The sequence below is a fragment of the Berghia stephanieae genome, chromosome 7, assembly GCF_034508935.2.
Source record: "Berghia stephanieae isolate SIO BIC M18660-M18661 chromosome 7, UCSD_Bste_1.3, whole genome shotgun sequence".
NCBI classification, from domain to species: domain Eukaryota; kingdom Metazoa; phylum Mollusca; class Gastropoda; order Nudibranchia; family Aeolidiidae; genus Berghia; species Berghia stephanieae.
In genome coordinates, this window is record NC_088366.1 from 38,466,878 (window position 1) to 38,484,017 (window position 17,140).

At 35.8% G+C, this 17,140-nt stretch overlaps 1 protein-coding gene and 1 long non-coding RNA gene across 5 annotated transcripts in view; both read right to left on the reverse strand.

Moving 5' to 3' along the window:
* LOC144977198 (putative tRNA N6-adenosine threonylcarbamoyltransferase) overlaps positions 1 to 17,140 on the reverse strand; it is a 162,863-nt gene that overhangs the window by 57,068 nt on the left and 88,655 nt on the right. For all 4 annotated transcript variants that reach the window (XM_078922147.1, XM_078922146.1, XM_078922144.1 and 1 more), the window contains exon 8: positions 16,646 to 16,724. In XM_078922147.1, the coding sequence (XP_078778273.1) occupies positions 16,646 to 16,724 (79 nt within the window). The remainder of the gene's footprint in view (positions 1 to 16,645; positions 16,725 to 17,140) is intronic.
* Positions 13,632 to 14,688, reverse strand: LOC144976229 (uncharacterized). Its single transcript, XR_013646069.1, has 2 exons — positions 14,427 to 14,688; positions 13,632 to 14,099 (listed from the first exon to the last, which is right to left on the reverse strand). It is a non-coding gene; the product is annotated as an uncharacterized LOC144976229 (long non-coding RNA).

The following is a 17,140-nucleotide window of genomic DNA, read 5'->3' on the forward strand; positions in this document are numbered from 1 at the left end:
CAAGGAAGGCACAAGTGAATGCAAGCCGAACAAGGGCTTCAAGACTGATGCACAAGAGCAGTATCGAGCCATAGCAAAGGAAGTCAAAAGATCTGTGAAGAAAGACAAGGAAGCATTCATGAACAGACTTGCAGAGAAAGCAGAAGCAGCAGCGACAGGAGGACACATGAGGATCCTTTATCAAACTACCAAGACACTTGCTGGAAAATATGGGAAACCAGAGTACCAGTCAAAGACAAAGATGGGAAAACTATTTTTGGAAAAGAGGCTCAGTCTGAACGATGGAGGGAACATTTCAACTGCCTTCTGAACAGACCACCACCAGACAACCAGCCAGAAATTTTGCCTGCAAGGAATGAGCTACCAATTAGCTGTGATCCACCATCGATAGCAGAGATTGTGGGTGCCATTAACAAGATGAAAAGGGGAAAGCTGCTGGACCAGACCAGATTCCACCGGAGGCTCTAAAAATTGATGCTGAAAGAAATGCTGAGGCCCTGCACCCACTATTTGAGAGAATCTGGAATGACGGGATATTCCCAAAGGCTTGGAAGGAAGGACATCTTATCAAGCTTCCAAAGAAAGGGGACCTCAGTAATTGTAATAATTATCAAGGAATCACTCTTCTTTCTATCCCAGGAAAGATTTTCAACCGTATTATTTTAGAGAGAATTAAGAATGCAACAGATGCTAAACAGAGGGACGAACAGGCAGGTTTTCAGAAAAAACGTTCAACCACCGACCAGATTGCCTCTCTGCGAGTTATACTGGAGCAGTCTATAGAATGGAACTCTCCTCTTATTGTCAACTTTCTCGATTATGAGAAGGCTTTCGACAGTACTGACAGATCAACATTGTGGAAAATTCTGGCACATTATGGACTCCCTGAAAAGATAGTAAACCTCATTAAGGAAATGTATGAAGGATCAAGTTGCAGGGTTGTACATGAAGATCAGCTTACTGACAGCTTTGAAATTAAGACTGGTGTCAAGCAGGGATGCTTGCTCTCACCATTCCTGTTCATCCTTGCCATTGATTGGCTAATGAAGGAAACCTCCAAAGGGCGAAGAAATGGGATACAGTGGACCCCCTGGACACAGTTGGATGATCTGGATTTTGCAGATCATCTGGCTCTTTTGTCCCACACCCAAGATCAGATGCAAGCAAAAACCACAATTATAAACAACCTCTCGGAATCAATTGGTCTAAGAATTCACCCTGCAAAGTCAAAGGTCTTGAGGATAGGTACGTGTCAAAAGGAGCAGATCAAAGTAAAAGATCAGGAACTCGAAGATATAGACACTTTCTGCTATCTCGGAAGTATAATTGACAAGCTTGGAGGCACGGAAGCAGAGGTGAAAGCACGAATAGGAAAGGCACAGGCTGCATTTACATCTTTGAACAGAGTTTGGAGAACTTAAGATATCTCCCTTCGACTAAAGCTAAGACTTTTCAACTCAAATGTGAAGTCTGTCCTACTGTATGGATGTGAAACTTGAAACGCATCACAGGCATGTATAAGGAGGGTACAGATTTTCGTAAACAGGTGCATGCGTAAGCTACTCAGAATAAAATGGATGGATAGAATAAAAAAAGAAGTATGGAAAAGAACACAGCAGAAACCAGTGGGAGAGGAAATAGGAAGAAGACGATGGAGGTGGATTGGACACACGCTTAGAAAGAATGACTCCACTATAACAAAGAAAGTATTGGACTGTAACTCTCAGGGCAGAAGATCAAGGGGAAGGCCACGAGGAACATGGAGAAGAATTAAAGAAGCTGATATTGGAATGAGATAAAAAGGTTAGCTCAGGATAGAAACTGTTTGTCTGTGGCCTATACCCTGACCCAGGGTGAAAAAGGCAATGATGATGATGACGATTAATCGTACCAGTTGGCAGGTCTGCTGGGAGCATCTATGGAATTCAATTACATATCATAGAAAAAGCTTATCCTATTAGGAACATGGAATGTGAGAACGCTCTGGGAGTCTGGTAGATGTGCTCAAGCAGTGGCAGAGATGAACAGATAGGAGAAACATTGATATATTCTGGAAAAGACATTAATAACCACTATGAAGCAGAAGTGGGCCTCCTTTTAACCAAAACAGCTGCTAAAAGCCTCTGGAATGGGAACCTGTGTCTGATTGTATCATTACTGCACGTTTCTCTTCTCGTTTCCAGGGGGTGCCACTGGTCTTATGCTTTACCCTACAAATACAGCAGGAAGAAATTAAAGACAACTTCTGTGCCCACCTACAGGCACTTGTAGATAAGACTCCAGGCAGGGATATGCTAATACTCATGGGAGATATGAATGCAGGGGTTGGAGGTACAGGTGTGGATAGAGAGCCTGAAATGGGAAAGCATGGCATCGGCCAGATGAATGCGAATGGAGAACTTTGGGCCGATTTCTGTACTGCAGACAATCTTGTAATTGGCGGCATACTTTTCCCACACGGGCGTTGCCATAGAGCGACATGGGTGTCTCTAGATCATCAGACAGAAAACCAAATAGGCATTGTCATGGTGGGACAGCGGTGCAGATGCTCTTTGCTGGATGTGCCGGCTGGACGAGGCGTGGACATTGGTTCAGACCGTCACCTTGTTGTTTCTTCATAAAATCGGATCACTTAGTCAAAATGTTGGATCTCAGCAGGTGACTGACAGCAGCAGCTGCATGCTGTAAAAATCGCTACCTGTGACTTAGCCTTGCATTTTTGTGACGCAATATGATGCCATATCTACTTGGCCACTGGTATTGCTATTATATTAACAATTAGAGCAGAGAGCACCATTTTCAATTGCTATCATGTTTCTTTCCTGGTTTCTCTATGACTATTCTTAAATGTTTTGTGCGTGTTTTAAAGAACCTTGTATTTCTAAAAGTTAAATTTGAATTGTTAACAATTAAAAATTAATATAAGATCATTCAGACATTAGATTGTAAAATTGACTTATCTTGAGGAGAGGTTTAACATTATCACATGTGGTGAAATGATTATTTTCTGATTCAACGCATTTTAACAGCCCTTATTCTGGTCTTGAATTCGATGTATTGAATACTTGATTGTTTTTTCACTGTGACAATTAGGGATGTTTTGATAAAATTATTGTTTAAACATGGAACATACTCTAGAAGGACATTTAAGGGCTGTTGTGCATTATCGTCCGCCAAAGAGGAGCAGAGCGATTACACTGAACAAATTGAGGCCTTGAAAGATGAAATTGAAAGTCATAATATTGCCCAACTACAGATTAGACAAGGGCCAATAACACCAGGCTTGATTACATATTAAATTCAAAAGGAATAACCCCACAGAGTTATCAAAGTCGCTCATTTATTGGGAATCACTGCCATACCTATATGACGAAAGATGTATACAAGCACCTTACACGTCATATCTTAAATGAAACAACATCTTTGACACAAAACAAGACAATAAGAGACATGGCATTCAGAATCAAAATAAAATTTGACAACCTGAACAGCAAATTTTCAAAAGTACACAAATTAATTTCGCACTCTCATCCAATGCAGATCACAGACATCAACGAGATATCATCAACAATTACAGATTACATAACACTCTACAGACAGTATTTCCCTAATAAGACAACTCCGAAGCTCCATATTCTAGAGCATCATTGCATCACATTTATACAGAGGTGGGGGTTTTCATGGGGAGTAGGGTGGGGAGTTAATACATTCAACTATTGCAAAGATAGAGAGAAGGACAGCTGGAATTCGTGAGGAGTCCAGAAAGGTTCAGACAATCATGAAAACACACCATCTCCAAGTAGCCCCCCTACTGAAATCCAAAGTTCCCACATCAACTAAGAGACACGATGACTGAAACAAACCATCAAAAATGCCACTTCCTATTCCTTAATAAATAACAGATGTCCTATGAAATACAGTACTTGATTGAATATGCTATATACCCCTTCTACTGTAAAACTTTGTTACTATTGCTATTATCATTATTATTGCATCGTTGTTATTGTGGATAACAAACGTCCAGTACATACAGGACTTCCCCATTCATTATTTTAATTCCTGGGAGCTGCATTATGATTAGAGTTCCACAAACTGTAGAGTTAGCACTTAAGTATCCTAGAGCCAGTGGGGAGTCCAGTAAATGATTATGACATTGTTTACATTGTGAAACTGGTAAAATTTCATCATCCATGAGAACCCAGACATCTCACAGACCAGACTGCATATTTCGAGTGAAATCTGATACCCCACCCCTACAGTTGTGACATATGTGTTGAATCGATTAAATGTAAGTGCACCATAAAGTAGACACTTTGTACTACATACCAGTGGGAATAATGATTTACTTCAACGTCTGATTACTGTTGTGTGAATTCTTGAAATGTTTGATTTACAAGATAAATGTAGTGAAAATATGGGTCAACTTTGATGCCTTCCTGAGAGATAACTATAATGATGGTATCTATGATAATTGCTTTACCATATGAACCCTATTTCAGTCTGTGTTATGAGTGGTGTGATTTAACAAAGGAGATAGTTGTAACTTCGTTATGGCATTATTTATTTATGTGTGCAGCAGCCTAACAGGCAAGACGTGTGTTGTACGCTGGTGTGTCTTTTGTGGATTTTCTTGGATTCTATACAGTTTTTAATCTACATTTTTATATCACAGGAATTGTTATCTAACAGACTTTTAAAATATACCACTTTTGTTAGACTCTGTCGAGGATTTTTTGTGATTTTACGTGATTTTCTACTTTATGTCTTCATATTTAAAATGGATTTTATCTTGACAAGTGCTCACCAGGCCCTATTATTATTATCAATTTTGGAAATTTTATTCACGAATCAATTATTAAACCACAGAACTATTTGTCGTGAACCCTTTTCAAACAGTGACTGTTTTATTCAAAAATATTTTTATAAGAAGTTGCGAGGTGGAAGACGAAAACAGAGACCAATTATCATGAGAACTGGTCATCGGCCTGCCCCCTATCACCACCCACCAATACTGACACCTATACTACTAGACAATTCATTGACTAAAAACGCACCTTACGACAACTCACCAATATCAAATCCCAATTATTTCCAGAACGACCACAAAAACAGTAAACAACAGCAAGATAAACAACACACAACAACTGTAATCGGTGAACGGATATCTCGAAACCGTCCCTTTCTTCGACCTCCTCGCGCATTAATTAATGTCCCCATTTCGACTCAAGTACAAACGGAAAACCCATCAGAAACAATAAATGACACACCTTACAACAAAAACAATCAAAGTGTTGCTAATCTCAACACTCAATCATGCCAAAATAAGACTGAGGAGATAGCTGATCTTGGAAAAAAACAATACACATTGCATAGCTAAAGAATTAAGAAAAGAAAGAAAATCTCATCCTCACAATTTTCGAATAGGCCATCTGAATATAAATTGTCTACGAAACAAATTCGACGAAATTCAACCATTACTTTTGGACAATCTGGTGGACATAATACTTATCATTTCTGAAACTAAAATTGATTCAACTTTTCTAGACTCATTGTTTGCAGTTGAGGGCTTCAGATTTGAACGTCACGATAGAAACAGCAAGGGTGGAGGAATAGCAACATGGATAAGATCTGACATTGCAACCAGAAGAAGACCGGACATAGAATTACCCAACATAGAGGGCATCGTCCATGAAATAAATCTAGGCGATGCTAAATGGATTATATATTCCATCTACAGACCACCATCAACAAAGGACGAATTATTCTACAAACAAGTCAGTCCCATGATATACAAAGGCGTCAAACATAGTGACAATCTGTTGATAGTTGGCGACCTAAATTACGATATGAACTGTGAAAACAAGTCAAAAACTCTTTGTGATATATGTGACGTTTTTAACTTAGTAAATATTATATGTAAACCAACATGTTTTAAAAAGAACTGCAAACCATCTTTAATTGATGTTATGCTCACCAACAAACCTCATTTATTTTCTAAACCTCTAAATTTTTCAACAGGCGTCAGTGACTGTCACAATATGATTTCAACTTATATTAAACATAATGTTCCACAAATTAAGAAAAACAAAATATGTTATAGAAACTTTAGGACCTTTTGCGAGAAAAGTTATCAGGAAGATTTGCATTCTGTTTTAACCCAAACCAGTACTTCAGAAAACGACGTAAATACTGAATATGGAGAATTTATCGATAAAGTAATATTAATCTCAAATAAACATGCCCCTTTCAAAACTAGATACCCACTAAGGAAGCCAGTACCATACATGAACAGTGAATTAAGAAAAGCTATATATAGAAAAAGAATGCTTCATAACAAATACTTGAAGAAAAAACAAAAATATCATGGGAAAGTTATAAAGAACAACGAAATTATGTGCTATAATTAAAAAGAAGTTCAATTAAACGTTACTTCTTAGAAAGGTGCACCGGAGGACAGAAGTCAAAAGATTTCTGGCCAACGGTCAAACCATTCTTATCGAAGAAGCACAACAAAGATCAACAAAAGATTGTACTTCAAGATGGTGAAAAGATATTGAAAATGTTGGTGATATCTGTAACAATTTTAACTCTTTCTTTGAAAATGTTGCAAATGACATTGGTAAAGACGTTGTTTTTGATCAAGAAACTCACCCAAGCATCAAATCCATCAAAGAAAACTTACCTGACCTTCCGAAATTGGAATTCAAAGAAACTGATTCACACACTGTCCAGAAAGTTATCAACAATATCAATGTTAAGAAAGCAAGTGGTTTTGACAATTTTCAGGCCAGACTTCTTAAAGCTGGCTCCCCCGTGCTGGCTGAACCAATAACGAATCAATTTCTTTTGGTGTGTTTCCTGATCAATTGAAATTAGCCCAAGTCACGCCTTTATATAAAAAACAAGATCCTCTAAATGTGAAAAACTATCGTCCTGTTAGCATTCTACCTGTTGTTTCCAAAGTATTTGAAAAAATTATATTTCAGCAATTATCAATATATTTCGATGACATTTTTAATGACTACTTGTGTGCTTTTCGTAAAGGCCATGGTTGCCAAACAACACTTTTACGTTTAATTGAAGATTGGAAAGAGGCATTAGACAATAACAAATATGTTGCTGCAATCCTCATGGACCTTTCGAAGGCTTTTGACTGCTTGCCTCACAACATTCTTATTGCTAAACTAGCTGCCTATGGGCTAGAACAAAAAGCTCTTTATTTAATTGAAAATTACTTGAGCAGAAGAAAACAACAAATAAAATTAGAGGATGTTGTGAGCGAGTGGGCAGGCATTAAAAAAGGCGTTCCACAGGGATCAATTCTTGGACCATTACTTTTTAACATTTTTATAAATGATATTAATGATATATTTTACTTTATCAGAGAGGGAAAATTATATAATTATGCTGACGATAATACCCTGTCATATGCTCATTCAAATTTCGATATGCTTTTAAAAACTATTGAAAATGAAAGTGAAATCCTTATCAAATGGTTCGAAATAAACTGTATGCAAGCAAACCCGGACAAATTCCAGGCAATTGCAGTAGGTACAAAAACACACACAAAGAAACCCACATTCAATATTGGAACTGCAAGTACTACATGTGAAGAAGTTGTAAAATTACTAGAGATCGACATAGACTACCAACTAAAATTTGATTTACACATTAAAACCATCTGCCGTAAAGCTTCTCAGCAATTAAATGTCTTAAAAAGGCTTGGAAAATACTTTTCAAAATAGAACAAGTTAACAATATTTCACTCTTTTGTATTGTCAAATTTCAATTTCTGTCCACTAGCTTGGCATTTCTGTTCTAAAACTAATTGTGATAAACTTGAAAAGATACAAGAAAGAGCACTGCGTTTTATTTATGAAGATGACAAAAAATCCTACGACCAATTACTTTCAAAGGCCAAAGTCCCCTCCCTACAAATAAGACAAATGAGAACAATTGCTTTGGAAACGTTTAAAATATTATACAAAATTGCTCCTCCTTGTCTATCTGATATGGTCACTTTGAAAAATAACAGATACAATTTTAGATATTCAAACCTCCTTGATATTCCAAGGGTCAGAACAACGTCTTATGGCAAAAGATCTTTCAGATATTCTGCTGCTGTGCTTTGGAACTTCCCGAGCACATCAGGAAAATCTCAAATTTTAATGTTTTCAAAAATCATATCCTATCATGGAATGGCCAGCCATGCAAATGTAATATTTGTAATTAATCTAACCGTACACACACACACACACACACATATATATATATATAATATATATATATATATATATATATATATGTCTATCTCTCTCTCTCTCTCTCTCTCTCTCTCTCTCTCTCTCTATATATATATATATATATATATATATATATATATATATATATATATATATATATATATATACAGTAGAACTCGGAAATAGCGAGTTCGACGGGTCCACTCCTGATTACTCGCTATTTCCGAGTTCTCGCTATTCCCGAGTTGCCAGGAAAGGTCACTTGGCCGTACAAAAATATGGAAAGACTGTGTGTGTGTGTGTGTGTTTGTTTGTGCGTGTGTGCCGCGCGTGCGTGCAAATGACTGTGTGTGGATAAAGTGGGGTGAGGGGGGTTGAACGGCCTTCGTTAACTACGTAATGATGGCCACAGGTTGAAGTTGATCCACCCCTTCCATTTCCATCAAGATTTCGTGTATGTGTGTGTGCGAGTGTTTGTATGCACTAGGCATGTTTGATGAGGTAAGCAAACGCATCACTCAATCACTGACCCATTGAAATGATGGTTCCACGCTCCCCTCTCTCGCTGATCGTGTCGTTCGTTAACGAATGCGACTCGCTGACCGATGCTGCGAAGTGAGGCATGTTGACATGTTGGCTGCCAGTGCTTACCTCGCGCACAAACACACACACCCAACCCCCACCCAAATTTGTTTCGCCTACTATGTACTCTCGACTAGGCAACTATGAATTATTACTCGTAACGAAAAATAAGAAAAGAAAAGAAGCTAGGCTAAAAATATTTAAATCGCCCTTGTCTGTTGTTTTGCTTTACTTCGTTCGAAGTCCTAGGCTGGGGCAGGAAATGCTCGTTATTTCCGAGTTGACCTCTTTATCATACTCGCTACTTGCATGCTAATTTTATTGACCCAAATAAGAGAAAAAAACGGGGATTTAGATTTTACTCGCTATTTCCGAGTTCTCGCTATTTCCGAGTACGTTACTTTCATGTTCTACTGTATATATAAACATTTGAAAGATAATTAAGATAGTTTGACTTCTACAACGTTGTTGTCGAGCGTTGCTCTCATCAGGAAGTGGAAGTGAAATTAGATTGTTGTCTACAAACAACAACATATTCAACGATGCAATCCCACCGTACACAAACGCACTACAAAAAAGTGGATATAACTACAAACTAGAATATGAGGAAGAGACCATTACCACCCCAACAAAAAAACGACAAAGAAAACGACACATAACATGGTTTTACCCACCCTACAGCAAGAATGTGACAACTTCTATCGGTAACAAATTCTTCAATCTACTACAAAAATGCTTCCTTCCCGGTCACGTTCTACACCCAATCATGAACAAAAACACCATCAAAATAGGATACACCTGAAGCCAAACATACAAAACATTATTTCCTCCAACAATAATCGAAAACTATCACAGCCAGATCAGCCCAGCAACAACCTAGAGAAAAAATGCAACTGTAGGACCCAGACAACATGCCCACTAAACGGCAATTACCTGACTCAAAACGTAATTTATCAAGCCACAGTAACACGACCAGACACACCAAAACAAGAAACATACATTGGCCTCACCGAGTGTCCATTCAAAACCAGATACAACCTGCACACATCTTCCTTCAGAAACATACACAAACGACATTCTACTACACTAAGCGAACACATTTGGAACCTCAAAGAAAAAAACATACAACACAGCATCACATGGAAAATCATCTCCAGAGCACAGTCGTACTCCCCCTCTTCTAAGATTTGCAACCTCTGCTTGGAAGAAAAATTCTTCATCATCACCAAACCGAACATAGCAACACTCAACAGAAGAAACGAACTAACTTCCTCATGCAGACATAGAAACAAACACCTTTTATGTAATTACGAACCTCCATAAACATGAATCTATAAAAATACGAAAACACAACAATCTAATTTCACTTCCACTTCCTGATGAGAGCAACGCTCGACAACAACGTAGAAGTCAAACTATCTTAATTATCTTTCAAATGTTTATAAATAGCTCCTTTTATACTAAAGTTGAGCACTATTATTTCATGGTTTTCTTTGTGTGTCATGATTGGAATCTTGATGAGAGAATGTTTTTAAGGGAAAATGTATTACTATGTATTTTTATGCACTATGTGTTAAAACCTATGTCGGTCAAAGGCTTCTATTAGCCTGACTACATTATCTATGAAACATTTTTTAAATGCCGACAATATTTGAATTGAATTGAATTGAATTGAATTGAATTTGACTGCTCGCTTCACTGACTGCAGGCACGTGCCATATCAGAGTACAGGCACGTGTCATATCAGAGCGCAGGTAAAGAGAGGAAGACCAGTGACCTCTTGACTAGCACTGCAACTAAGTGATCCGCTGGTAAACCACAGTGGGGACCCTAGAGTAAAGTTTAGCACACAGTAACGAAAATATCGCCTGAGCGGTAACTTAGTTCAAGTGATGACCCGAGATTGACCCGGGGTCACACCTGCCAAATTACGGGGAATCCCCTAGTGAGTTCAGTTATGGTGATATCTGGTGATACCAGTCGATTTATGTTCACTTTCATCTCTTTGTTATCGCTTCACAATGAGCTTAAACACAAATTTCTTTACTCTGTAATATTTATCAAGATTTCCTCTTTCCATTCATATGTATTTTATGCCAGTGCATTATATAACGATCGTGATATTTCAATCCTAAATAGACCGTTTTTCTGTAATTTAAAATGCATGAATTTTTCCAATAAAAAATTGAATCCTCAAACAGAAACATAGAAAATATTATAATTGAACTATGAGTTGCTAAAATTCCATCTGTGTGTCAACAAAATTGAATTTATTATGATTTTAAAAATTTCATTTAGTCATGGAGCACAATGAACTGTGTAGGCTTTGTAGAAAAGTCAAGAAACACAGAAGAAAACAAAACGAATCTCAAAACAAAATTGTTTCAGGATTTAAAACCAGATATTAATCTCATCTTTCATGTCGACATTGATAATGACGATGCTAAAAATCCCTCAAAACTATGCGCTACAAGTGTCATGACAGACTACGTAATGTTGAGATGTTGAGCTTTTTTATTTAGCACAATTTTCACTAGACATGCTCAAAACGCTTTAAATAGGGTCCCTGACCAACAGCAATGCGTAACATGTAGAACTGGACATGATGCCTGCTAGGCGATATTACATTTTTTCCCCGACAGAGACAACGCGATTAAAAACAAAGATGAGGGAAAGCACTGACAACAGCAACTAGTCATGCACAGTCACCACATCTGGTTGAAATAAAATCAAAATAAATCAGTGATTGCAATGTTTGCTCAACCTTCTTGAAAAATGCAAAAAGAATAAAGAACGGCAACAGGTCGACATTAGAATAGCAGCCCTGTTATGTAAAAGTATGGAAACAGCACAAAATATGTCATGTGTAAAACACGAGGCTATGGAGGCAACAGAGTGACTTTTACAGTTATAAACCAAAGTCTTTTGTCCTTCATTAATGAAATGAAAATCTCTCTCTCTTTCTCATCTATCTATCCATTCATTCATCCACCATTGCAAATATCTATTTATCGATCCATTCATATATTCATCCATACCCTCATCTGTCCTCTTCATCAGACGATCAGTCCAGTCCATCCATCGGGTCGGACCATCTCTCTCTCTCTCTCTATCTATCCCTTTCTCTCTCTCTCTCTCTATCCCTTTCTCTCTCTCTATCTATCCCTTTCTCTCTCTCTCTCCCACACACACACAAATATATATATATATATATTATATATATTATATATATATATATATATATATATATATATATATATAGATATATATATATATATATATAATCTATTTATTGCATGGTTACTATTTATCCTTTGTCCCTTCGTTAAGTCGTGTTTGTATCACGAATGGTTAAAATGATCACCCTTAAGGGGGGACCTGTAGCCAAAAATCCATTTTTGATTGTAATGCTAATATTGCTATTCCCTTGTTATATTCAGGTGGTATGAGGTCTAACTTGATGATTAACACCAAAAAAAGCCCCAAAAAATTTTTTTTTTTAGACATAGCGAGAAAAAATAGGCTAAAAATAGACCAAAAATCCCAAAATTTCTTACAGTAATGCAGCAAACACCAACGAATAGATCTCTTCCAAATTTACACACAATGTTTCTTACAACAAGAGCTACAACATGACGTAAAGGTTTAGCAATAGTCCTGAAAATAAATTTTAAAGAATTTTTTTTCGATTTCTGCTGAAAATTTGGCGCGGAATTACAGTAAAAATTCGATTTAAAAATTCATAAAACTGCTCAATTTTAGTTTCCCCCAAAACCCCTACGTCATGATGCAAAACACATCATAAGAAAGATTCTGACCAAATTTGATGACAATCTGATGGAAAACAATCCAGATATGAATGTTAGAAAATCAGAAAATGACGCAAAATGGAATTTTGAGAAAACGCAAAATTTGTCTTTAATTTGATAATAAAGTTAATTTTGCAGACAAACAAAGGCAAACATCCATCAAAATATCAAAGTATATTCAATATGGAACAAGAAAACAGTAAAATTTTGTACATTTATCAAATTCTGAAAAAATTATGATCGATTCGCTAACCCATACCCCTAAGAAAAAATTTGCGGAAAAATTGAATGATATCAGTTTTTTACAAAAAAATTAATTTAGCGATCAAATATGCTTTATATTTATAAAATTCATCAATTAAATCTCATAAACTAATAATGTGATGTATAATTTGATGTTAAACACCAAAAAAACCTCAGAATTAAAAAAAAATAATTTTAAGGGGCATTATAGGCTAAAATTAGACTAAAACCCTAAAATTTCTAACATAGATGCACCAAAAACTAGCATATAAATTTCTTTCAAATTTAAACACAATGTTTCTCACATAAATAGCTATATCGTGATGGAAGAATTTATCAATAGTCTGGAAAATAACTTTTTTAGAATTTTTATTTGATTTCGACTGACAATTTGGCGCGTATCGACAGAAAAAAATGAATTAAAATTTTTATAACATTGCTAAATATTAATTTACCCCCAAAAACTTCCATCATGATATAAAACACATCATAGAAAAGATTCTGAATAAATTTGAAGATGATCTAAAGTAAAATGACTAAGATAGGATTGCTAGAAAATCAGAAAATGACATAAATCGGAAATTTGAGAAAGCGCAAACTTTTTTTATAATTTGACATTAAGACTGATTTTGCAGACAAGTAAAAGAAATGATCCATCAAACTTTCAAAATATGACCATTATAGGACAAGAAAACAAGAAAACTTTATAATTTAATCTAAGTCTAAAAAATTTATAATCGATTCGCTAATGCATACCCCTAAAAAAAAATAAATATAAAATTGGATTTTTTCCGTATTCAGAGATAAAATAATTTTGAGGTCAAATATGATTTATATCTTATGAATTCATTATTGTAATCACAAAAACTAATTATTTACTGTATACAATAGATTATAAAGAGATTTCTAGATATATTAAAAATTCTCGAAATAGGATTTCGTAAAATATGATATGGCGCGCTACCCTCATTTTTCAATGCTGCTTGAGAGACAAGTCATATAAAATTAGATATCTAGTCAATTTTAACTGCAAAATCAACTCTATTTTAGACAATAAAAGAGTTAAATGATGCAAATAGATATAGCTCAGAATAAAAAGCAATTTGCTTTCCCAAACCCCTTGGAAAAAAATTTCTTTCGCCTCAATGCAGGAAAAATCAACACCACTTGTTTGCCACCGCTTTTTTAGTACCGTAGTTCCACAAAGAGGGTTGATCTTGCTCTGGTTGGAAAAAAAAAAAAAGAAGAGATATTTCATTAGCAATTTTTGGAAATACATTATAAGTCATTGACATAAAATGCATCTGTCAAAGAAAGACCAATAAATAAAATGGTCATCATTGACACCAACACAGTTGAAATTTCATTGTTTTTACATCCACAGAACAGAACTCTTGGCGGCAAACAATTTTCTGTTATTAAGTTAAATTCAGTAGCAATTCATTTCAAATGATGTTTTGTCACTTTCACTTAGAAAAATGAGTATTTACTTTATTGATCATTAATCAAAAATGTAAAGGCGCTATGGAGATTTGGAAACATTACTAACCAGTGTCAAAATGTACATGCAGACACTCTGCTGTGCTGGCCCAGATGATGGTTTGCTGGTTGATCAGTTTGCCACAGGAGGGCCTCAACACACCTTTCCAGAATAGCCCTTGAGCCAGCATCTTTATTGATTGTCAGGGCACCAGTACAGTCAACTGAATTCTTTCATGTTAGCTGTCGATGAAAACAAAAAATTAAATTAAATTCACTGCAGTGAAAATGGCACATGCCAATGCCATTGCTAAAGTTTAAAACAACAACAACAACAACAACAATAATAATAATAATAATAATAATAAAATAATAATAATAATATAATATAATAATAATAATAATAATAATATAATAATAAATATAATAATAATATAATAATAATAATAATAATAATAATAATAATAATAATATAATAATAATAATAATAATAATAATAATAATAATAATAATAATAATAAAATAATAATAATAAATAAATAATTGGAAAAAAAAAATTATCTAACATTGTCATTATCATTATCCTAGACATTTCAAACACTACTAAAACTGCTACCACTACAGACCTTATCATTATCTATCATAGATATTTACTCTCTCTTTCTCTCCTCTCCATCACTATCTCTCGACCATAACATACCAAACCCAATTTTCCGATATAAATTCCCCCCCCCCCTCCAAAGAAAAAAAAAATTGAAAAGTGTGGACGATGTATGCAGTATCAGCCAAAATAAAGATAATTACAATAACTGAATGAAAAGTATTTTTTTAAAAAGGATCCTGATCCTGAGACTGAGAATGTCTTTTCTTCTTGTGAGTCGCATGAACTTCACGAACCCTCTTGATCTTGACAAAATTGTAAACATATTGACTGGGAATCGAACTTTGAAACATCTGATCAGGTCTAGGTTTTATCGCCTGACATGGAGGGCTGATTTTGTTTGGGGGGGGGGGGGGGGAGTAGTATTTTATTATTGTTTGGCCCTGTTATTTTTCATAAAATAAAGTTAACTTGCGATAACAACGAGTGTGTCAGCTGATGCACAGTCGAACAAACACACAATCACACAAGGCATGTTTAGTTATAAAAATAAGGAATAAATTAAAATGTGGTGTATTTCTTATGCTCACCTTGTAAACTGAGTATTCTGTGACTTGAATAGAGTGAAGAATTACCAAAGCTCATCAAAATCAACTTGTAATGCGATGAAGTGAGGTCCGAAAGTGAATGAATTCATAATATTAATATTGTAAACAAAGGCAGGGACAGTCAGGGAGCGGCCTTTGACGCTATCGTGGTGCATTGTGGGTCACTATTGCCACGTTCGAGGATAAATTTAGATCGGAATCATGTTTTGTTACTCAATTTAGACGCACCGTGACCTGACCTCTCAAATCAACCAATGAGAGCTCGTGACATTGTATAAATGGTATTCACTATTTGACCTTGTGATAATTCATGTTTATAATCATGATGTCGATGTTGCCAGATTGAAAAAGAGAAATGGCTAAGCTTTCCATCGATATGCGCCATGACAGGGTGGATAGGCTTTGAATAGCTGTTGCCAAGACCCAAACATTTGACAGGGGAGCTGGGAACAAATAGGGATCAGATGTAGATTCCAAGAGCATACCACCAATGTACTTAGTTTGAGATCACCTAAAAGTCTCATCCAGACACAAGCACAGGTCCCAACTAAGAGGAATACACTCAAATGTTTAATAAAATAAATAAATAAATAAATAAAATTCCCTTTATTCATCCCCAAGGGGAAATTTGTCTTTAGGGTCTATTCCAAGGGAAGACTGGAATAACCCAGGCGTCAGCCGCAGAGCAGCGCCGCAAAGTGAGCTAGGGGGAAGGTGACTTGCTCAAGGTCACACAACGCAGCGGCGGGTGATTGAACTCGGTACCTTTCGGGTAGGAAGCAAAGACCGTACCGCTGAGCCACGCCACCCCTACCAATCATATAATATATGTAAACATAATACAATGCATAACATAGAGATGATTTACAAGGAAAAAAATATCATCTCCCAAAACTATAACTATACATTCGACTGTTTTCCTCCCTTGTACGATTACTCTAAATAATTCTTAAATGTTAAAACAAATGAAGATTTTGTTCTTAACTAAGAGTTCTCTTGGGTCAAGAAACATGGTCATAACAATTTGTACTTATCACATTATCTGGTTGTTAGAATCAAGGCAGCCATTGTCAGAATTACCTCAATAAATGAAAGAAGACCTGAAAATGACACATCCATCCCCTTGACCACATACGGCATCTCCAGGAATTTCTTGCCCCTGTTTAGAACACAAGTGAAATTCTCTTAGAACAATGGTGGAGTAGATGAAATGTTTTTTTTCTAGTTTAATAATAATAATAATAATAATGATAATAATAATAATAATAATAATAATAATAATAATAATAATAATAATAATAATAATGCTGAAAACTTATATAGTGCTGTAACTCGAGACATCATACTCTGAGCATTTAAATTACAAATTCCTTTGGCCGGAACACACATACACCTACGCATGCGCATGCATGCACACACACACACACACACACACATACACTTACACAGAGACACACAACACAAACTTCTCATGTCATCTACTAAAATCAAAACAGATGAGTTTTAAGCGAACGTTTAAAAATAGAAAAAAATTTTTTTTCATGAATGCTCTCTGATAAGGCACTTCAACCAGAT